The sequence below is a fragment of the Carettochelys insculpta genome, chromosome 1 (assembly GCF_033958435.1).
Source record: "Carettochelys insculpta isolate YL-2023 chromosome 1, ASM3395843v1, whole genome shotgun sequence".
In the NCBI taxonomy this organism is placed as follows: domain Eukaryota; kingdom Metazoa; phylum Chordata; order Testudines; family Carettochelyidae; genus Carettochelys; species Carettochelys insculpta.
Window position 1 is genome coordinate 272761396 of NC_134137.1, and position 24584 is coordinate 272785979.

The following is a 24584-nucleotide window of genomic DNA, read 5'->3' on the forward strand; positions in this document are numbered from 1 at the left end:
GTAGAAGTCTATGCTGGGGACCATACTAAGCAAAACTACATTTTGAATAATTGAAATGAAATGTTTCAGTTTACCCAATCTGATATTTTCAGATGATTAATTCACAGAAAAATTATAACAGAGTTTACACCACCACACAAGTCGGAAAACGGTCAATGGGCTGCTGGGGATCTGATCAACCTCACCCCATAACATATGAAGTAGATATGAGGTTTTGAAGGAGAAGGTGCAAAAGGAGTGCTCAGCTGAGCACCAGCTCAGCCCAGTTGCTGACTGAATGGGAGGGAGATCAGACCTTCAGCTTTCATTGTGGGAATGAAAGCTGCCTGGGTCCAGCAACTGAGGACTTTCTTATTGGACAGTAGACCTGTTCTGTCCTGTTTGCTTTGTCTGGTTGTTTTGTTTGGTGGAAGTACAGTCTTGGCCCCAGCAATTAGTTTGGAAATTACCACCATAGCGATTGGACTTACATGAGCCCAAGCTCGGCAGAAGCACTTGTTTCTTAGTGTGCTGCTGAACCCAAGTGGAGGTGAAATTTCATTTCTTTGTGTTTAATTTGGACTTTGAGTGGGATAAAACTTCTCATGGCTAAGTTAGCTGAGTCCAGAAGGTGTTGGAACCTGACTGGATCAGTGGAAGACCAGGAGGCGAGCAGAGGTGGAGCCTTTGCTACACTATGCAATGGAGGGACACATTGGAAAGCATGGCTGTGTCTATTTTTAAAGGTATACCTGAAAGTCTAGAAAGACCTTCTTTAAAGTCTGTGAGTACAATTTTCAGAAATGCCCATGTTATATAGGAGTCGAGCTTCTATTCTCAAAATTGCCTCAGGGCCAGATTTTTAAAGATGTTTATACTCTTAATAACTAGATAAATACCTAGTGGGATTTTGAAAAGCACCTGAGTTCCTAACTCCCATTGATTTCAATTGAATGTAGGCATTTAGGAGCTCTTGGCTTCCAATGAGACTTTGGGCTTGTCTGCACAGGCCTGTAATTTGGACTACAGGAAGTATGAATTGCAGCATACCCTAGTATTATGCACTGAAACTCTACTATGTGGCCTCTGAAGCTTCAAACTGAAAAGTATCCTCTTTCTAGTAATTTAATCATGTTTAATGAGGATTATTTTAAGGCAGATTAGTATCACAGGGGTAAGCATGTTAGTCTACATCTTCGAGAACAACAAGAAGTCCTGTGGCACCTTAGAGAATAACAGATATTTTGGAGCATAAGCTTTCGTGGGCAAAGGTCTGCTTCATCAGATAACATTTAGTCCACACCTGTGGCATACATATGGGGGTGTAACACAACAGCACACTAGTGCATATTGAGATTTACACTCATGCATTCTGAACTGATTTTAAGCCATGCCTACATTTACAAGCTTACAGGGACTCAGCTCTACTGTTACAGCTGTGCCATTGTAAGAGTGCTTGTGTAGTTGCATTAAGCCGATGGGTGACAACTCTCCCCAAACATAGTGAAATCAGCTGAATGAGCAGCAGTAGCTGCCAGCACGAGAGCCATTCCCACAACATAGTGCTGTGTACATGAGAGGTTGTGCTGGTAAAACTTACGTTACTTGGGGTGTGGTTTTTTTCACAGCCTGGGGAGACAAAAGATTTGCTAAGATAAGGACTTATGTACATGTGGCCACAGTTACTTTTCCCAATAAGACTTAGGATCCTAAGTCAATTTAGGGCTGTGTCTACACTAGCATTGCACTTTTGAAAGTGGCATGCAAATGAGGAAATCAAACATGCAAATGAGGTGCGGATTAACATATCTGGTTCCTCATATGCATATTCTCCTTTCGAAAGAAAAAAGCAGGGTAGATGCAGCTCTTTCGAAAGTAAACCTCATTTTCGAAAGAACCCTTCTTCCTGAAACAAAATAGGAAGGCTTCTTTTGAAGATGGGGGTTTACTTTTGAAACAGCTGCATTTACACCGCTTTTTTTCTTTTGAAAAAAGCTCTTCCAAAAGAAGAATATGCAAATGAGGTGCCAGATATGTGACTTCATTGGACTTGTGATCAGGCCTGATCTGATGGGCCATGATGGTCTGGGTTGGTGGGACTATGCACTACCTGAAAGAATTCAGCTGGTTGGTTCCTTAAGTTTGCTTTTTATTTGTTTTTTTTTAGACCAAGTTGTTTTTTGGACCTAAAAAAGGCTGAGATTTGGCAAAATTAGAATTTTGGACAAAGCACTGAATAGGTTCTTAAGTTATCTAATCAGATTCTACTCTTTCTAATATAGGCTGCACTAGACTTAGCTCTTCTCTGGAAATACCATCACTGGACCTAACCAGGTTACTCACAGAATCACGGGCACTTTCTCATGCTCCTCTACTAACATCATATATGCCATCATGTGCCAACAATGCCCAGGTGCTTTGTATATTGGACAGTCTTCTAACTCCTTTAGACAAAGGGTCAATGGGCACAAAACAGACATCAAAACACTCCAGATCCACAAACCAGTTAGTCAACATTTTAATGGAATGGGGCATTCTGTCAATGACCTAAAGGTATGTGTGCTACAGAAAAGGAATTATCACTCCGTTTTGAAAAGAGAAACATCTGAACTGGCTTTTATATTCAAATTCGGCACATTAACACATGGTTTAAATCGTGATGGGAACTTTCTGAGTCACTATAGGGGCTTGTCTGCATACTGGGATCAGTTTAATTCTTGACCTTCCCCCCCACCCCTCCACTCTCTGATTTGCTCACCTTGATTATCTTTTTCTGATTTGTCCTCCTTGCTTACTGTTTTTGGTTCTCTGTGCCTTAAATATTGAGTCTGTTCTGGTCTGGCTATGGTCTGAAGAAGTGGGTCTGTCCCACGAAAGCTCACCTAATAAACCACTTTGCTAGTCTTTAAAGTGCTACTTGTCTGCTTTTTGTTTTGATAGACTTAGCTCTGTAATTTCTGTCTCACTTCTGCTGTGTGATATATATTTTTATTATGTGCCATGTTATTCATTAAAACTAGGTGGAATCCTACTTGTTTAATAATTCAAAAATAGTCACTTTATATTCAGAATCTGTTATCTATTACTCGATATTTTTTGGTTGTGATTTGAAATCTGATTCATTAAAAGAAGTTTGACTCTATTTCCATTCAGTTTGAGTTTTCTCTTTGAAATCAGAGGTGATCCAGAGCATAACTTGCATTTGAAGAGTCACAGAAAAATAGGATACCATCACCATGAATTATTTACTCTTTAGGAGTCTTATTCTAAGTGATAACAATTAGTTTTACGGCAGTAACCATGTAGGTTTTGAAAAATAAAATAGGATATTTTGCAACAAATATGTTTGACTTAAAACAGAACTACAATAGAAGGCTGCATCAGCAATCCTTCAAAAGAAGTTCTTCCAGAAGATCTCTTCTGAAAAAAAACTTCTTTCAAAAGAACACATACGCATACAAAAAAGCGGATCGAAAGAATCGATCTACTCTTTCAATAGAGATCATCCACACAGCCCCCGCTCTTTTGAAAGAATGGACCAGGGATCAAAAAATCTGGTGCCACGAGGACTGCTTTTTCAAAAAAGGGGCCCTGGGGCACCTCCACATGTATTTTTCCAAAAGAATCTTTCCGATCAATGTGCTCTTCCTCATCTGGGAGAAGAAGAGAGTCACTGGAAAAAGTGCTGCATTCTTCCGATTTAATATGGAAAGAATGCATTTTGTGTGTAAATGTTCTGTGGGATCTTTTGAAAGAGCCCCTGCTTTGTTGAAAATACTCACTAGTGTGGACGCAGCTGAGGTATATTGCTGTTTTGAAAAAGAGAAAAAGCTAAGGGTCAAATTCAGTTGTCTTTGTAGAAGTAGCATTTTGTATTTCCTGAGGGTAACTTATGCTCCACAAAATATTTTCTTGAAATGTTTAAAAAATATTCTGTGTGGATGACAGATATCAGACTATAAGAATTGACTTAGTGCAGGGTTTAAGAATTACTTGCAGTCATAAAAGGTGATAACATATTATTATTTCTTTTGAGGCGACCCCATTAGTTTGACCACAGATTATGAAACTTAAATTGTGTTTGATACATCAATTACTTGACCAGAGGTGCTATTTAGCAGTGTTTCTATACAATCTGTGTTGTGAGTATTTATTTCTGGATTACAATCTTCAGTTTTTAAATTGCCGACCCCAATATTCTTTTACAGCTTGTTAAATCTAATTTTCCCCTCACACTGTGAGACAAGCTAATTTTTTCCAGACCAAGTCAAAATGGTACAAAGCAAAATATTAAGATCGAGTTGAGAATGACAAAGAAAATAACATGATTCATGTAAACTGCACATTTATCTATCCATAAGAAATATAAATCACCCCCTTTATTTTTTTAGTGTTATTTTCTGGCTCTTCTTGAAGAATGTAACTTTTGAAAAAAATTGGCAAGATCTGAACATCTGAAGTACACTTTTGGCCCCAGCAATTGGTTTGGAAATTGCAGCCACAGCAATTAGCATTTCCAATTTCCAGTTCACAGAAGGTCAGGCAATGGGGTTATCCTTGGAGCAGTTGTATTACCCTGGAGGAGAAGAAAAACTGAAGGGAGGGAGTTATAGGGACTTTGCATTGTTGAGTCAGCACATGAATTACTAACGAGCTCAAGCACAGTTTTGTCTTGTTTTCTTCCCTCAGTTTTTCTGCCATATACTTGTCCATTGTGGAGGTAAGTAGAGCAGCAATACGTAACTTTATTGAATCCCTCCAAAATGCATGTCATACTTTTTTGCCCTCCCAACAGTGCAGCTGACTGTCATTCCGTGTTCACTTGCTTTTTAAAATATGGCCCTTTTCCCCATGTACTTCAGGGCACAGCATTACAGTACAGATGCTGTTTCTTTAATTGTTAAATTGGACAGTCCAATGGGTTCAGAGATAATCCTTATATAAAACCAACAAAAATGCTTTCCAGATCCAAAACTCCATCTTGGCTTTTGATACAAATGTCTCCAGCTCTTAGAAAATGGCATCGAGTCAATTTTTTCTATGTATACTTATGGAGCAAGATACTAATATAGGAAAAAAGTCATCAAAACCAGCTCCCGTATTTGTACATGGATAAATATAACAGTTGACTTCCCGTGATACACAGTAGTGTGCATTATGTATTGCATTGTAAGAAGCTCTCAATTTTCCCTTCTACCCGATCTAATCGGTATACATAGCTATTTCCTTCTCTTTCCACTCCTACTGTACAATGTGGAGTTCACACTCATATGAAACCTCCCAGTAAAGTTATCGGCTTTTCTGTCTGAGTAAGAGAACAAGAGAAGGCTTAGCCCTCTACTACAGAAAAGATGTGGACAAATTGCAGGGAGTCCAGTGGAGGGCAATGAAAATGATTAGGGGGCTGGGACATATGACGTATGAGCACAGGCTGAGGGAACTGGGCTTATTTGCTCTTCAGAAGAGAATAAGGGTGGATTTGATAGGTTGGCTATTAGGAAAAAACCCTATTTCACTATGAGGACTGTGAAACACTGTAATGGGTTGCCTAGGGTAGTGGTGGAATCTGCACCCTTAAAGGTTTTTAAGGTGAGATTTGACAAAGCCTTGGCTGGAATGATTCAGTTGACATTGTTGGACTAGATCAGTGGTTCCCAATCTGGGGTCTCTGGACCACCGGGGATCCATGAGGGTATTGCAGGGGGCCCATGAAAACATAAAAGATAAATAAGAATTGTCAGAATTGGCTTTGATGGGAGTCCCTGAATGGTTTGAGGGTCTTCACTAGTGAAAAGGTTGGGAACCACTGGTCTAGATGACCTCCTGAGATGTCTTCCAACCCTAATCTTCTGTGATTCCATGATATCACTATGCAGATGGGCAGATCTCTGTGCGCATGCAGACTTTCACTGAAGACAGACCCAGTTAACACAAAATCAAGTTTGCAAAATTAGGTCTGCAGTCTGACCTGTGTGAGTTATGCACATGGTGGAGCCTACTGAAGTTGAGTGAGGGTCTGAAAGGTACAGGAAGCTCTAGGCCTTAATGAGGTTTGTAAAATTAAAAGTAAACCATCATATTGGAGGAAATGCTAGGATTTTATATTATGCAATATTTCTAGCCTTGTATCTTTCAGGTACATGTACTCATATAAGTGAAAAATGATTCTAGCTTGTCACTGATCATCAGTCTGAGAAAGGACGGGGTGAAGAGAGACATTTTATCTTAATTTGTCAAAAGAACCTATAGACTATTCAGCATAGCATGGAAGAAGGAGCTATTCTAACCACACTCCTCTTCAGTGTAATTGATCAGAACATGATAGGAAGAATATAATTACTTTGCTACAGCATGTTTGTAAGCTGAATTTCAAAGTATAGTTAGGATCATACTAGCAAAGGTTTTAGTGGGATGCAAGGTTCCAGTCAGCGCCCATTGATTTAGGAGACAGCACCAGAAACAATTGGAAAAGGAGCCAGGAATATCTTATAAACCAACATACAGGTCTATTTGCATTTGATCTTTGGTATTTGTTTCTGGATTAACAAGATTTCTACAAAGGATTAATATTTGGCAATAATGCACCTGATTAAATCAAGAAAAATTGCATGTATTATTAGTAGCTTGCTCCCAAATTACACAAGAAGAAATTGGATACATTTTCAGTAGCTTGCTCTCAAATCTCTTCATTCCATGAGTCACCAGACTCACTCTGCCAAACTAAATATGTCTCTGAAAGGCTGGAAACTTTAATGGAAAGAAACATAAAACTTGAAATACATAGGAAAATTTAAGCTTCTTCTTGGATGACCTATTGGCTAGTAATTCAGGAATTCAGGGGATGCAGAGGAAAGACATTACAAACTACTAATCTACAGGGGTTTTGAAATATTGCTGAATGCGAACAAGCAAATTAAACCAAAATAGATGTCCAGATTAACTTTCAAAAATCTATTATGGATGATGAAAAATTACAAAAAAAAAGATATTTTAAAAGTTCTTAGTAATAGTACAAGCAAATGTCTGTTAATTGATAGTGTTGACTGTTATAATAGAAGACTTCAATATATTGTGTGTATGAATCCCAAACAAAAACTGTTATAATCAAGGTTGCTGCAGTGCATATAACACCAACACAATCAGTGAAATCAACAGAGAGCTGCACATTAAGATCTTCTCCTCTTTTGCAGCCTGGAGCCATGATTTTCATCTTCTCCACACTCTCACATCCACATGTCCCATCTACAATATACAGGCCTTCTCCCTCCACGACATTTAAATCTGGCCATGTACAGTTGTTCAAGATGGATGTCAGTCAGCTTTTTAGAATGAAGAATAAGTGTTACATTGAAAGGGACAGCAAATGTGTAGGGTTTGTACTTTTATGTCACAATTCAGTATCTAGTCTTGGATGACTTGGAGAAAATTGTTTAACATGAAGTAGTTGGCTGCTGTTCTTATCATGCTGGGTAGTTCTTTGCAATGTTTCAGGTACAGGTTGAAACTCTCTAAACAAGAACTCTCGTCCAGCAAATGCCATAATCCAGCTTGATTTTAGTTAGCCAGACGACCACTGATCATAGGTGTGGCCAAGTTTCCCATGGTCTCATAAAGTTTGATTACAGCCTCTGGTCCTGGCTTTCAGTGTTCTGTGCTGTTATTTAGCTGTACTTTACCACTAAATGCCCTCTAAAAGCCCATTAAGAAGTGGAAGTGTTGGTAATGTGCTAGAAAATATTGACCTTCCATGGTCCGCTGAATTTTCTTATTTGGCACCAGTCAGGTCTCAAGGGGGGTGGATGAGAGAGGTTCAACCTGTAGTGTTATTTTTGCTTACGCCACTTGGAGGTAGAACTGGTCAACGGGTGTTTTTGTAACCATTTATTTAGCTTCAATAATAAAAGTACTTGGCCGGAGTGATTGGAATGAGTCATTTCCACTCTTCTTTTTCATGACAGAGATTTAAAACCCTTTTTTGTTTTTTCCCCACACATTCTACCATGGGGAAATATTTAGTGATCATACAAAAGAATGAAGAATAAAAAAGTTGAATATTTTTATATTAAGAATCATGTGGTTTTGAATTAATGTGTTTGGTCTAATTTTCAACTAAAATTTTCAATGCAAGAGAGTTGGAACAAAACAAACCCATCTCTAGAACTGTTTGTAAGCAGTGGTAAAGTTTTGAGAAGGGATATCATTTATTTTTACTCCTCTTGATAGAAATAAAGCAGTTTGTCACACTGTGCTGAGAACTATTGGTTCACAAGTGGTTATGATGAGCTATTCTGGATTAGGGAGGCACCTAGAGATGCTTTAACTAGATTCACTCATAGAAACTTGTGCTTATAATGGCACTGTTAAGCTCTCAGTTTTAGTGTGCAGTCCACTTGTCAGTGTATGTTACATGTTCTCTTCTGTGCCTGATTCACAGAAGTGCAAACAGCAGAGATGTATGTTTTTAGCTCTACTTTTTAGCTCTTTAATCTCTGGAACATGCATTTAAAGGGTGATGGTCATTATAGCACTAACCCAAATTGTAAAATAGTTACAAATTTCTAATATTTGTTTACAATTGACTCAAGGGGCCCTGGAATTACCCCAGGAAGGAATGTGGCCTAATGTCTTTGGTAGGAGAAACAAGAAAGAATTTTCCACTTTTTAATTCTTTTTTTATGAATTGTATTGAAATCTAACAACTGCATATGATCACTTGCATTTGTAGTTCTAATTTTGAACAAATGGACTCATTTTTAGGAGAAATGTTGACAGTAAGTATGATTAAATAAGAAACTCATCCTGGCCATTTTGCAAAGCATTAGAATGTATGCTAAGGCTGTCCTTAATCTGCCAACCACTTAAGTCTAAGCACACAATTAAATTCTATTGACATCCATCAGACTTAAGCACGTGCTTTACTGACTAGATGCAGATTGCTGAATTGAGTCTGTAGAGGCTGTTGTACGAATTTCCTGTCCTGAAACACTTACAATATGGCTTGCCTTAGATGCTCAAACATTTAATGCAAACGGTTTTAATTAAGAGACTGTGTGGTCTTGGTCAAAATTGTATGATTTGTCTTTGTGACTCTATCGGCTGCTGATCAAATATTGCAAAGCCATTAATAATATCAGGGCAAATACAGAAGACCATGTGCAAAGGTTTTGGCCAATTGCATAAAGAAATATGCCAGAAGTAAAATGAGTCATGGGTTTTTCTTGGTATTTAAGGGTCAGTGAAAAAATAAGAGTGGCAGCTATGCCAAGAATTAATGCTGAGCTTGCCAATCCTTTAAGCATCTTTAGCCAATGCGAGTCTAAACAATGCATTAAATAAACATACAGCTAACTGCAGTTAAGGGATCACATGCTAAGTAGCAGCTTTTTGCTAAATTTTTAAGTTGAGCTGGCACTCTGATGCTGACAAACATCATAAGAAGCTTTGTCATCTCTTTTGTCTAACTGCTAGTAAGGGCGCACACAGTTTGACCTTTTAGGGAATCCCCCTAAACCCCTCCACAGTGTCAAAAATTGCAGACTTTCTCTCATAGGCCCTGCTTCATTTTAAGACATTTCTCCGGATTTCTCATGAATGACAGTAACGTATAGACCATCACGCCAGATGCTGAACCGAGAACTCCAGATATAAAAAGCATGAACCATTGTATCTTGAGCTAAAGAGCCAAACCTCAATAGGTAAAGCCTGGAACAACTCATATTCTCTGTGGATTGGTACAGAAGGGGGACTCATAGAACACACTTATTAGTGGGTTATTTATGAGCAAAAGAGCTGGGTGTCAAAGCCTGTAGCTGGGTCTACACTACAGAGTTCTGTCGACAGAAGTGGCCTTTGGTCGACAAAACTAGGGAGGATCCACACTACAAATGTGTTCTGTCAAGAATCTGTTGACAGAATGCAGCAATTTTCCTGGCAGAGTTCTTTCGTGACTGTACTGGGCATAGCACCTCTGTCAACAGATTCTGTCGACAAAAAAATAGCATAGATGCTCGGGGGAGGGGTCGCTGTCTGCTGACAGGGAGGGCTTCTGGTTCACTGGCCTGCCCTGTTTACATAGCTTGCAGTTGGCTGCTCTGTCAACTGAGGGCATTGAGAGGGGGAGCCTATATTAGGTGTGGATGTGTTCTGTAGACAGACGTTCTGTTGAGAAATATCTGTGAACAGTGACTTCTGTTGACAGAACTCTGTAGTGTAGACACAGCTATAGAATCTGAGGGCTGGAAGGGACTTTAGGAAATTTTGAGGAGTAAAGGGACTTCGAAGCTGCCTTGGCACTTCAAAGTACCGGTGGGTGAGCTGCGGCTAGACATGTGCCGGTACTTCGAAGTTTAAAACTTTGAAGTTGCCATGGGGTGGATTTTGCTTAATGAAGTGCTGCCTATGCATGGCAGCACTTCATTAGTAAACTCCCAACACCCTAATTACCATCCTTCCTTCGAAGGAAGGTGGTAGTGTAGACAAGCCCATAGGCTGTGTCTACACTACAAAAATAATTTCAAAGTTGCTTACTTCGAAGTACAACTTTGAAGAAAGCAACTTCAAAGTTGAGCATCTACACACACCCTACTTTGAAGTAGGACACTACTACATTCCTGGGAATGGAGTAAGGACTTCCAAGTTGGGCTCCCTACTTTGAAGTTAACTTTGAAGTAAAGGGAAAAAATGTGTGTAGACTCTCTGCTGGGTACTTCGATGTAGTGCCTAACTTCGAAGTTAACTTCAAAGTTAGTTCCTAGTGTAGACACACCTTTAGAGAAGTGAATATCTACATGGTTGTCATAGCCCCCCAGGTTTGGGAGAAGCATGGAATGCAATGCATTGCAATTCCATCTGTTGTAATTACATGGATGAATTTTGCTGTCATCCTAAAAATCCTACAAACATCTTAAAAGCAGACTTTGTGCAGAGGTAACTGAGCAACCGCTGATTAATGGGGAGGAGAATTATTGTCCTGGTACTTAGAAGAAGCACTGTACTGGTCACATGTCTACCTATTTCTGTGCCATTTATTTCCTTGTCTGCAGGATACTGGCTCCTTCATTTTTATCTCATTCCTAAACTACATGGGAGGTGTGATGACAGGTGTGATTTTAGAGATTACTGTCTGTTCACTCTTCCTGACCATCTGGTGAACTGGGAGTTTGGAAAAATAATCCAGGATTCTCATGATATGTGCAAGGTGAGGGAAATACTTCTGAGTATTCCCGGGAGAACGGCATTGGTTGTATTGTCTCAGTGGAAGAAAATCAATAACAAAAATATGACCTAGTAGTCCAAACAGTGGTTGTCAAAGGCAGTGCGATGGCTGGACACTGTGGGAACCTATGTTTGCCCATCTGGATATTAGACAGACAAGGTGGGTGAGGTAATATCTTTTAATTGATCATCTTCCATTGGGGAGAGTTAAGTTTTTCAGCTCTTCTACATGTCTATATAGCGCAAAAGCACATGTCTGTCACCAGCAAAAGTTGGACCAAAAATATTACGTCAACCCTTTTATCTCTCTAATATCCTGGGGTTGTCACCACTCCAACACTGAATCCATGCCTGCTCTGAATTTCTTTTATCTGTGTAAGAATGCATGGGTTAAATCATTCTTCAGTCTTTGAAAAATATCAGAAGAGTTTCAGTATGTTAGGTTTCTACCTTCAGCTTCATTTTTGTACATAGCCCCAGTTTTGTATTACATCTAAGTCGGGCCTGAGAAATTAGAAGGAATCATTAAGCCATCTAAGCATCTGAAAGGCCATTTTTAAAAAGTACTTATATCTACTTTTAGCTAAATTAACCTTGCACGTTTGGGAAAGTGGCAAAACTTATTTCTTAGGGAAGAGGGAACTGCATCGATGACAGCATGGCATGTTCCCTAGATCAAAATGCATGTGTTCTTCTCTCCCAAACTAGTTCAACTCTTTCTTAACATAGAAGTGTGAGCTAGATTAAACTGGATTATGTTACTCTCTTTGAATTCCGTAAAGGAACGGTGGAATTATCTCCTTTTAGAAACCCCTACAGAACAATTCTTACAAGAGTAGAACTGTTCCAGTAGAATTATCTCCCTCTGATCTGTGGTGCAGCTCTCTGAAGCATGTTCTGCTTCTTTTCTTTACATTTGAAACCTCCAGTGAAATGTGAATGGTGGAAGAGTAATATTCCTATCATACTATTTTCCTGAGCAAGTTACACATGGATTTATTAATTTTCAAGGCAAGATGAGCACCTGATCTACCAAGTATGAACCTGAAATAACAGGCTTTGAGGTTACAAGGTCTACGTTGCCTAGAAAGCTATGACAAGGACAAGTCTTGTGGTGCACACACAAGACTGTGCCAGAATGAGATCTGTACCTGATTCCATTACAGAGTTCTCGGCTGCATTTACATTACACCAATCTTCCAAAAGATGATCTTCCGGAAGATCTCTTCCAGAAAATCTCTTTTGATAGAGAACATCCACACAGCTGCTGCTGTTTTGATGGAGTGGGCCAGGGAATGAAAACTCTGCCATCACAAGGACTGATCTTTCAGAAAAAGGACCTGCAGAGCATCTACACATGCTATTTTTTGGAAAGAAGATTTTGAAAAGAGGCACTGTTCCTGATCTGGGAGTGGAAGATGGCTTCTGGAAGAAGAGGCGCAGTCCTTCCATTTCAGATAGAAGGAGATCATTTTGTGTGTGGACACTTTGTTTTCTTTCAAAAAAGGGCCTGATTTTCCAAACCTTGCTAGTGTAGATGCAACCCTTTAGTTTCCTGGAGCACTCACTTAACTGTTTGGTTTGAAGCCAAAGCAAGTGAATCTTGATAGTGTCAATTGACTTTTGGTCTCTGAAACTCTGAGTGAATCGTAGACCTATGAATCCACAACAAAAATAACAAGGGGAAAAGTCCACATTAATGGCACAACTGCAGAATTCTACTTCAGTGTAGCAATAATTTTCCTTTTAACTTCCTTCTTACTTATGGTAATATCTTAAATGAAAGGCAAGGTGGTTCAGGGTACATAATAATTTGAAGCAGAATCCTTAATCTCAAAATCACTGGGGCTGAAAGTAAAATCAATGATCACTGCTGACTAATCTTTTATATTTACCCCAAACAAGCCCAAATAACGCTACATACGCTGCATCACATTGTGTGGATTAGTTACCACAGTTGCAGTAAAGAAATACAGTGGAGAAAAGACTGGCAGGAGTAGGCACAAGACAGTTACATCATTACAGGGGAGAGCATGTGACTCTCACAGTATTTGACCTGAGCTGCCAACCAATATGGAAGGGGAATAGCACACAGTCACAACCAGCAATGGCATTATGGCCCTCCTCACACTTCTACATAGACAATATTGAGTGCAGGATTCTGGTTGCCATTTAATGCAGGAACAGAAGGAAGACGTGCAAAGTGACCTCCTGAGGTCCCTTCCAGCCTTAGGATTCTATAGCTGTGTCTACACTACAGAATTCTGTCAACAGAAGTCACTGTCGACAGATATTTCCCAACAGAACCTCTGTCTACAGAACATGTCCACACCTAAATCAGGTTCCCCCGTCAATGCCCTCTGATGAAAGAGAGTGGCCAGACTTCCCAGCCCTCTGTCAACAGAACAGCTAATCAGAAGCTCTGCAAACAGGGCATCCTGGTGAACCAGAAGCCCTCTCTGTCAGCAGAGAGGCCCCTTGGAGCATCTACACCATTTTTTTGTTGACAGAGGCGCTATGCCCAGTACCGTCAAGACAGAACTCTGCTGGGAAAACTGCTGTGTTCTGTCAATGGTTTGTCAACAGAATGGATTGGTAGTGTGAATGCTCCCCAGTTTTGTCACCAGAAGGCCTCATCCATCGAAAGAACTCTGTAGTATAGTGTAGTGTAGTGTGGACCCAGTTTATGATTCTATGATTCAAAGCTCCCTATACTTTCTCAGCCCATATCAGAAACCATGTGTGACTTCAGAGGCACTGAGACCACATACTAGGGAGAGCAAAGCCTTTGCCTTGGCTGAGATCCAGCTGGCCTTTAGCTCATGTGGTAGAGCACAGGGCTTTAGCTCCTATGGTCAAAAGTTTAAGTCCTTCTGCTGACAGATGGACTCAGCTTAGGTCTCTCACTGTTGCACATGCAAGAGAAGCTAGAATTTAGGCTTTACAATCTCCCACTTCACCACAATGTAGCAGTTTTTGAACACTACAGGAGTTACTGTTTAAAACAACCTGTCACAGGGTGGAGAAATCACTGTCTCTTCAGGACAGACCCCTGTGCTTGTATGACGAGCAACTGGAAGCCATGTTGATGGGCACTTCAGACATCCTGATCTGTAGATTGTCATAGGCAGATGAGAAGCACAATAAAAAAACACTCAACTACATGCATGCAGAATTTAAGGAGGTCGAATGTAGAGTTTCCAACTTCATTTTGGACAGGCCACTGGGGCTAATTTTTCTCCTCTTGCAAAACATGAGATAGGATTTTTTTCAGTGTTTAGAACTTTTCTTAGTCTCAGCCAAAGGGTGGCATCTTCCTAAAGGGATGCTTCTTCATAGGCTCAATACGGATTCCCAAGGAAGAGTACCACTTACTGAATACGCAGCTCCTTCAGCAGATTATTGTTTTTTTGGAGCTATTCCATGCTAAAACCAGTCAGGCCCAACCCTGGTTAGTACATTATTTCTAACAAGAAAGCAAGAGCAGTGTAGTTAAATTGAAAGATTTAGTCTATTAGCTAATAGACAGGAGCTGGCCTTGTAAAATGGTGATCACAGTAAGTATTAGTTAGCATTCCTGATGGCATTGTCAGGAGAGAACTTCAAAGATAAAAACAGAGTGTTGAATGAACTACCCTCTAACACCTAGAGATGGTCCCCCTGTGTCAGGTTTGAGGTACACTGGCAGAATGATGTGGGGTAAGAGGAGGTGTGCATTGCTGCTGCACATGCTATAGTTGTTCTGCCAGTAAGCAGAACACTTTGGCTCCCCAAGCATCAATAGAAAGCATGTTATAAGCATGGCATTCATTTAAAATTCCATAGTATTTAATATTTAAGCATTTGTTAAACATTTGCTTCTCAATGATAATGAGGGCAGCCTTGATATATGTATTTATAACTTGGCTGATCTATGAAATTCAACCGTGCACACAACTCCCCACCCTGGTCCCACATTAAAAGAATGTTATGAAGGTTGAAAAGTCAAGCATGCAAAAGTGCCAAAATTAAGTTATCCGTGCCCTTCGTGTATGCACTATAAGGCTACGTCTACACGTGAAGCCAACATCGAAATAGCTTATTTCGATGTAGCAACATCGGAATAACGTCTACACGTCCTCCAGGGCTGGCAACGTCAATGTTCAACTTCGACGTTGCGCGGCACCACATCGAAATAGGCGCTGCGAGGGTACGTCTACACGCCAAAGTAGCACACATCGAAATAAGGGTGCCAGGCACAGCTGCAGACAGGGTCACAGGGCGGACTCAACAGCAAGCCGCTCCCTTAAAGGGCCCCTCCCAGACACAGTTGCACTAAACAACACAAGATACACAGAGCTGACAACTGGTTGCAGACCCTGTGCCTGCAGCATGGATCCCCAGCTGCTGCAGAAGCAGCCAGAAGCCCTGGGCTAAGGGCCGCTGCCCACGGTGACCATAGAGCCCCGCAGGGGCTGGAGAGAGAGCATCTCTCAACCCCCCAGCTGATGGCCGCCATGGAGGACCCAGCAATTTCGACGTTGCGGGACGCGGATCGTCTACACGGTCCCTACTTTGACGTTCAACTTCGAAGTAGGGTGCTATTCCCATCCCCTCATGAGGTTAGCGACTTCGACGTCTCGCCGCCTAACGTTGAAGTTAACTTCGAAATAGCGCCCGACGCGTGTAGCCGCGACGGGCGCTATTTCGAAGTTAGTGCCGCTACTTCGAAGTAGCGTGCACGTGTAGACACAGCTTAAGAGAGATTGTAATTACATAGTCACATATTGTTTTTTCCACAGGACTCCTGCCTCTTTCAGTGAATAGGATTGATGGTGCTCACTGAGGCTGTGTCTACATGACCCCCTAACCTCAAAATAAGCTACACAATTTGTGCTATGCAAATTGCGTAGCTTATTTTGAGTAAATTTTGAAATCAGATATTTTGGCATGTGGCGCTGTCTAAATGGCACCACAAATTGAAATAAAGCCCTGTTTTGAGGCATTCCTGTATGCCTCCTGTGATGAGGTATACAGGGATATCAAAATATTTCAAAATGACAGGCATTTGCATAGATATGGGCAGCTATTTTGGGATACTTGGGTATTATTTAGGAACTATTAGGAATGCCATACATAAGACACAGGAGGTAGTAGTTCCACTGTACTTAGAAGTGGTGAGGCCTCAAGTGGAGTATTGTGACTGATTTTGAGCATTACACTTTGTAAAAGATTTAGACAAATAGGAGGGAGTCCAGAGGAGAGTAACAAAAATGGTAAAAGGTTAAATATCTTGTCCAGAAAGATTAAAACACCTGTGCATGTTTAGTCTTGAGAAAAGATGACTGAGTGGGAACCTGATAACAATCTTCAAATATGTTAAGGGCTATTATAAAGGGGACAGAGATTAATTGTTGTCCGTGTTCGCTGAAAGTTTGAGAAAAAGCAATAAGCTTAATTTGCAGCAAGGGAGATTTAGGTTAGATATTAGATATTAAAACTTTCTTGTGATAAGAATCGTAAGTACTGGAAAGGTTACAAAGGGAGGCTGTGGAATGCCAGTCATAGAGATATTTCTAGAACAGGTTAGAAAAATACTTCTCAGGGATGGGTTAGGAATAGTTGATCCTGCTTCAGTGCAAGGGCTGGTCTACATGACCTCCTGAAGTCCCTTTCAGCCCTATATTCTTATGATTCTATGATACTTCTGCAAAAGTATAAGCACATGAAAATTAACTTTAAACATTACAATTACAGCCTCACCTCTGACTCCAGAACATAGCTTTCAAAAGCATAACAGATATTTTGGAGCATAAGCTTTTGTGGGCAAAGACCCGCTTTGTCACATGCATGAGTGTGGGGGGGGTGGGCCCTCAGAGGAGGTTTTAAAAAGAGGGGGTCTCAGTAAAGTGGAGGGCCAGAGCTGACAAGGTCTATTCAGTCAGGGTGGATATGGCCCACGATCGGTAGTTAGTGTGGAATAGTGAACATCAAGAGAGGGGAAAACATCCTCTATTGATGTTTACTACTCCACATTAACTACCGACCGTGGGCCATTTCCACCCTGACCGAATAGAGCTTGTCAGCTCTGGCCCTCCACTTTACTGAGACCCGTCTCTTTAAATCCGCCTCTGAAACCCTGACCCCCTGCTCATGAGCCTTCTGAAGTGGGTCTTTGCCCACAAGAGCTTATGCTCCAAAATATCTGTTAGTTTATGAGGTGCCACAGGGCTTCTTGTTGTTTTTGAAGATACAGACTAACATGGCAACCTCTCTGATACTTTTCAAAAGCATAGAAATTCAGTGTTCTAGTTACAGAATGATAAACATTTAAATTAACAGTGTTTAAAGATAAAGCACCTACTGTAACTGTAACCATTTCCACTAAAATACAGAAAAAATACTTTCCAAAGTCTATTGAACACAATTTCTAGTTACAGAATATCGCTATTTTGTAATTATCAAACCACCAGAGTCTGTGCAAAGAGAAATGTTACATATTTAGTATTAACATAGATTTGTACAGTACATAGTCTACTATGGTAATATACTCTTGCACTATACATTGAACTTATACACCTGATTTCCTTTGCCATACAATAGCAATTAGATAAAATACATAATAACTGTGAAATAAAAAGAATAAAGGAAAAGGAGTCGGAGTTAAGGTTATTATTTGAATGCCTAATGATTAATCTTGATTTTGGTTAGGCAGTGTAACCACTGTAAGGTTTTTCAGATATTTCAGTATAAGTATATCATTCTGTATATTTTAATTATTAGAATATATTTTACCTGTAGGGTTCTTGGTTTCTGTTTTAATGTGTATTTTTCTTACCGTAGGAACTTTAATTTTATTGATGAAGTTATTTTTATTTCTGGACATACAATATTAGGACACATGAATAGCCTACACTTCATAAATATATTTTATGCATGAATTTCTAGTTGACCATTAAATGCGTTTTAATCTATTTTCAATAGGTAAAGCAACTCATACTTCTGTCATTACTGTTGTTGCAAGATGTACCTTCAGAGGATGTACTGTATATTCATTAGCCTCTTATGGAAAACTGAAAGTGGAAGAGAGGTTTTAACTGTCTTTCTAGGTTACAATATGAGTGGATTAACTATTTGGAAAAAATAACAAGTGGTGCAAAGATCAACCCAGGTGTTGAATCAAAGCTTTGATGTCTAGCCTGGTAATAGTCTTTTACCTTTCTGACCTTTAGCTGTTTCCATAGGGCCATAGGTATAGAGTACATGTTGTAGTTCAGTGTTTCTCAACCTTTTTTTTTAATAAAGTAACCTTTTTTAAAAAATAAAAAGACCCCACAAAACCCCAAAACAAACAAACAAACAAACAAACCAAAAGAAGTAACCCCAGACTTCTCATACCAGACTGGCCTACCACTGGTTGGGAAACATGGTCCTAAGGTAGTCTGAGATCCTGAAACCTTTTCAGTTTACTGTAACCTTTTTAGTGGTCAAATTTGTTTTGCATACCACCAACTTGCACCTCACTTAACAACTGCGTTCTTACAAAAACACACAAAATATCACAGAAGACTACTACTGAAACTTGCTGACTTTCTACCATCTTATCATTAAATGAATGAATTGGAATAGAAACATTATACTTAAATTTCAGCATAAGGCATATGAAGCAGTAGAAACATGTCATTGAATAAACTTTAAGATCATCCTGACTTTACTAGTGTTTTTATGTAGCCTGATATAAAATTAGACAAATATCTAGATGAGTTGATCCAACCCCTGGAAGACCTCAGCGTACCCTCAAGGGTACACATACCTCCGTTGAGAAATACCTTCGTAGTTGTACTGATGAGTTGTGCAGCTCTAGAATGTATGAATGCTGAAGACAGTGGTTATATATAAGTAGAGACTTAATGTACTTGGTGTGATATTGCCAAGGCTATGGGAAGCCTCTCAGAGACCAGGGAGAAGGAGATTTGGTGTTGGAGATCACAAGAAAAGCATGAAGGAGATAGAGACAACTATGTCAGGACACTGACTGTGCTGGGAGGAATGGGGAAGAAAGGGTAGAAGTGACTTCATTATTGAAGTGAGGTTAGGGATGGATGGGAAGAAAAAGCTGGGTTTGAATAGACTGACAGCATGGATAAAGGTTTCAAAGATCTGGGTAAACTTCAGGTAAATGTCAAGTGGGAGGTTACACTGAAATTTTCTGGGTTTCATAGATTTGCTCTGTTTGAACTGACGACACTTTAGAATTATTTAGGAAGGTATAATGGGTTTGAATCACCACAACATTATTAAAACAAAAAGCAGTGAAGTAGCACTTTAAAGACTAGCAAAATAATTTATTAGGTGAGCTTTCGTGGGACAGACCCACTTCTTCAGACCGTAGCCATACCAGAACGTCCGGTATGGCTATGGTCTGAAGAAGTGGGTCTGTCCCACGAAAGCTCACCTAATAAATTATTTTGCTAGTCTTTAAAGTGCTACTTCACTGCTTTTTGTTTTGATAGTGCATAGACTAGCACGGTTCCTTCTCTATTACTACACAACATTATTGTTGTTTCATACCAAAGATGTGAAGTCAGTGAAATATTGCAGTGGTCTATCAAGCCCAGTCTTTGTGATTTTACTCTGAACAGGAATTCATATGATAATTAGTGCTCAGTGTTATAGTCCATTCATTGGAATTGTTGGCCACATTTGAGATTGTTTTTATTATCCCAATGCAAATTAATTTCATCTCCGCCTGAACTGAATTGGTGTAATATATGACTGTTTGACTGTTGTAAGTTTCTGCCTGCTGCCATTCGAATTGTCTGTCCCAAACCAGATGTTGGAGCATAGTGAGTATTTAACATGAAATAGTATGTTCTTAACTTGTTTTCTATTGCCTGATATATTAGTACGTAGAACATACAATAATATATAAATCGGTACATCCATGTACCACTGCACCTACTATGCTGCCAAATGGACTGATCAGGTCTAGCATGTGCTTTCATTCAACTGATTTCAGGGGAAGGCCAGTAGAAGATAGCAGACAGTGGGTGGGATCGACGTAGCTGGGAAATGGTTAAAAGGAATAACAGTCTGAAAAAGAAAAACCATTAAAATCCTAGAGAGGCTGAACTCAGACAGTGCTCTCTGCTTTGTTGAAATTTTGTGCTCTGTCCAGACTTGGAGAACTCAGAGATTTAGGATAGTAGCCATACTTCACAGTCTGCTTTGATTATTCTTGTGCATGCCTGTAGTGGTTGCAAAACCCAAAGGATTACATGGAAAAGTTTTGAAGCTGAACAAGAGAAGAAGTTGACTTACTGAAATAAAAGCCTCTGTCTCCACATACGAACTGAAGAGCATCAACTAGCTCTGCACCACAGAGAGTCTCTGGGCCAGCAGTGGCAGAATTGGTTAAGGTAAGCAAACACAGGCCAAGGTAGAAAAGGTGAATATAGGACCCAGTGTGCATCTTCACCTGCCAAAGAAGGAAAAATACTGTGTCAGAGTTTCCCAGTAGAGTCCTAAAGAAAATGAAATACTACACCCCAGTGAGCTGGGAATTCATACTCAGTGTAATTTGTTAAACAAGAATAACCACATATTAAGAGAACTCTCAAGATAATATTCATGCCTTTATATTTTCCATTGCATGTCGTTTATAACTTTATTTTTTATTCTTGGTGAACATTCTTGGTTCATGTTTACACAAAGTTAAAGTGCTTTCCAAGAATGGACCGTAACTTGTTGCGATTACATGAGGAAGAGGCAGAAGGAAGGCAAGGGAACTGAGGGAGGCCAAAATAATTAAGGTGGGAGAGAGAAAGCAGGAAACAGGAAATTTTTAAGACAGTAAGAGAAAAATTAATCATGCTTTATGGGCCAAATTCAGTTCTGTGCCAGCAGGTCTATCTTCCTTGACGTAAGTGTTACACCACTTTAGCTCAGCTCTAAACTTGACCATATACATAAGAGATTATAATTACTTTTTCTGTCTTGTACTTGTAGTATGGGCTTATTTTTTTTCTTTCCTAGAGAAAATATTAAAGGTCCCAATTCTCATCTGATATAAATTGACAGAGCACCATTTGCCTCCATTTCTGCATTAAGTTACACCAGCAAAGAAGCTAATCCAATAGCTGTATTGACACACAATCCCTAGGCTGCAGAAATGAGAGAGCTGTTTTAGAAAATGTCTTTGTTAAAGTAGTAGGAAAACCCATTTATTAGTGGTAGTTGGGGCAGTGAAGGTGACAAACAATGATCCAAATTTTGCAGACTTAGGCCCCATGCTTAGCATGATGCAGAGTTCAGAAAGAAGAAAATATATAGTTTGGAACAGTTTTCCTTTTTTCTTCACGGCATTTGTGCTGTGAAGCTAACCAGCAAATCCAAATCCCCTAATGTGTCATACAAAGAATGAGAATAATTATCTTCCCATTTATAAGAGTCTTTAGCCAATTTTGCTATGGAAAAACCAACAAACATTATTGTATTAACATGACTTCAATGGCAGAAGCAAGAAGATCAGATTATAAATGACTGGTAACATAGGCCATAATTTGCTGTAAGAATTCCATATTTTAACAACTCCAGTTTCTTCTTTTCCCATCCATACTTTTGAATTTCAAATACACCTGCAATTTAAGACAGCTCTTGCTTCAGAGGTGATAAATTAGAAAGCTGTTAAACACATAGCCTCAGAAGACTGGAAGACCTTGTATATATAAGAACTTTATGTATTTAACAGTGTGTTCTTGAATAACATTTGGGAGAGCAATAAACATAAATCCTAGGCATTTAACAATTTTATATTTTTCAAGAGTTTTCAGATGGGTTACATGGTAAGATAAATATCAGCATGTAGCTAGGACAAGAAAGATTCTCCGGTGTTTTTCCTTTAGTGCTGGCCAAGAAAGCTGCACAGTCCAACCACAGAGAATTTCTGCACTTTATTCCAAAGTGTAAAACAAACAAAAATGTGCAGACAAATTAAAACGTTGAAAAAAGGAATGGATTTGCATGTTCATAAGGCTCTGTTGATTATTATTTTTTTAAAGTATGGTTTCCTTTAAATTTATATAGGAAAAGTATTCATTTTAATTAAATGCACCATTAGTTGATTCAAAAAGTTTGTTAAAAGATTAAAGTTCCTATTCTCATCTAAGGGCAATATAATAAAAATACTTACACAAGTGTAACACAATTGGCCACAGGTTTCTTACAACAGGTCAAGGCATTTATTGTGTGCCCAACTGGAATAGGAAACTGAGGTATTTAAAAAATGCACTGGCTTGTGGGTGGGGTTTACTGAAGCATTTAGTTACAGTTGGACTCCAAATACAGGTTTAGGATGAGCCTGGGTAAACAGTTCTGTTAATTGCATCAAATGATTGATCATATTTTCACAGGTGAATTTCCATGGATCTTTCTTCAGTAACATGACCAGCTGTTACTGCCGTCCTGTTCCAGTAGTCCAAAATAGTGGCACATAGGTGAACTGGCGTACTCTGAACACTCCAGACCTGTTTTACACCTCTGATGTTTTCTAACTCCCCACACTGTAAACACTTGAAATTATTTGGCACAAATTGCATGACATAATTTTTACATTCAGGAAGATAGTCAATCATTTAATCACATTTGCAGTCATTATTATTGTAAAAATACCAGTAATTACAGAGTGAAATAGAATATAGAGTTATCTGTATCTTCTGGAGTACAGATCTGTATCTTCTGAAACTGCTGAGACCAGAGAATATCTGAAGAAACAGGTAATGACAATGTAATAACATAGTATTCACAGGTAATTATCATATAAGTAAAGTACACATTTGGGCCACATCTCCAGCTAGTGTAAATCAGTGCTATTCCATTGATTTCAACGGAGCTATGCTAATTTATACTGACCAAAGAACTAACTCATTATCTTTAGGTTTCTTAATTTATAGCATCACTCAGCTCTTTCATTATTTGTTCATCTTTAAGGTATGTTGGAATGACTTGTCTTTCTGGACACCAAAACATGGTTTAACTGCAATTCACATATTTAACAAAGAAAAGCTGTTATGAATTATAGTAAGGAAAAAGGATGAATTCTGCTTGTGACAGGCACTTTTTTAATGAACTGGGACCTCAGGTAGTTACAGCTGTGAAGGTTGTGTCAACTTCTTAAAACTTGGCTTGCAAATTGGAAGAAAAATCCCAACATAGTTCTAAAGAGACCTAATTTTGTTGAGAATTGAAACTTGAACTGGGGCCAGTTGACAGAAACAGAGGTCAGTGCATCTATTGCAGTCAAATTTATCTAAAGAGAACTGACACTCCTGTATTATAAATATGAAACTTTGTCTGAGAAAGCCCTCTTTACAAAGGGAGTTGATATAAAAATTGGACGAGATGATGGAGAATATTTCCTTATGTGCATTTAAAAAAAAACCTGTACAAATATGCAAGGTCAGCAAAAGTTGTAACTGGCTTCTAATGTAACAGGCAATCTGAACTTCATTTTACTTTTAATTTATGAAAGCACAGAAATAAGCAAATATAATGTAATGGTTATATACTGCTGCAATGATACCATCACCTGTAAGTTCTACCACCATCCAGTATGAACATTTTATGTATTGTGCACATAAAACAATTGCACAGTACTTTAACATTTACCCTATGCAGAATGCATATACCAATGTAAACCTCTGCACCTGCAGAAAATACCTTAAATTTCTTATTCTGTGTTGAACAACATTTGTTAACTGCAGGTAGTAATGTAGCTGTAAGCTATAATACTGACATAACAGAAATATTATAAAGTTTTCCTAACAGAATCAGAATTTTAAATTACCTATAATAATTTTACCCTTATAGTTATCGGTATGTAATTGCAACTCTCGCATACAGCTATTTTTCCGATCATACAAAACTGCATATTCAGCAAATTATAAATAATTTCCAGTTCAGAAATAATATTACTGAAAAGTGCATAACACTTTCTTAGCCAGAAGCAGAAAATACACAATAAAATAAAACTCCAAAATTATTTCAAATAGTAGTAAAGATTTACCTTCAAGAAATCACAAAAGCAGCACTTTAATAATTGTGTTGAAAGACTGTTGATTTTTTCCATTGCTTCTTAAAAGTGCAAAGTCTGGAAATGAATTTGTCAGCAGAAATAATGAGAAAAAAGAAATCCAGAGAGATGTGAGATGTTGAGAGCAATGTCACATTTCAATATTGAGGACTTTATTCCATTGCGCAGGCTCTATCTGCTCTGATTTTAGCAGTGACAGTGAGATTTAGCAAACAGAAGAGGGATTTAGAGAAAATCCTCACATTTATCTACATTACACAGACACTGTAGACAGGAAACAGCTGGGGGAGCATTTGCCTTCTCTCTCTCTCCCTCTTCTGGC

The 24584-nt window shown here is 39.1% G+C and overlaps 1 protein-coding gene across 1 annotated transcript in view; it reads right to left on the minus strand.

Moving 5' to 3' along the window:
* Window positions 1-24356, minus strand: part of IGF1 (insulin like growth factor 1) — an 81921-nt gene extending 57565 nt beyond the window's left edge. The window contains exons 1-2 of the mRNA XM_074983826.1: window positions 24236-24356; window positions 20494-20650 (exon numbers count right to left, since the gene is read on the minus strand). Coding sequence (XP_074839927.1) covers window positions 20494-20650; window positions 24236-24298 — 220 coding nt within the window. The 5' untranslated portion in view covers window positions 24299-24356. The remainder of the gene's footprint in view (window positions 1-20493; window positions 20651-24235) is intronic.
* Between the last annotated feature and the right edge of the window lie 228 nt (window positions 24357-24584).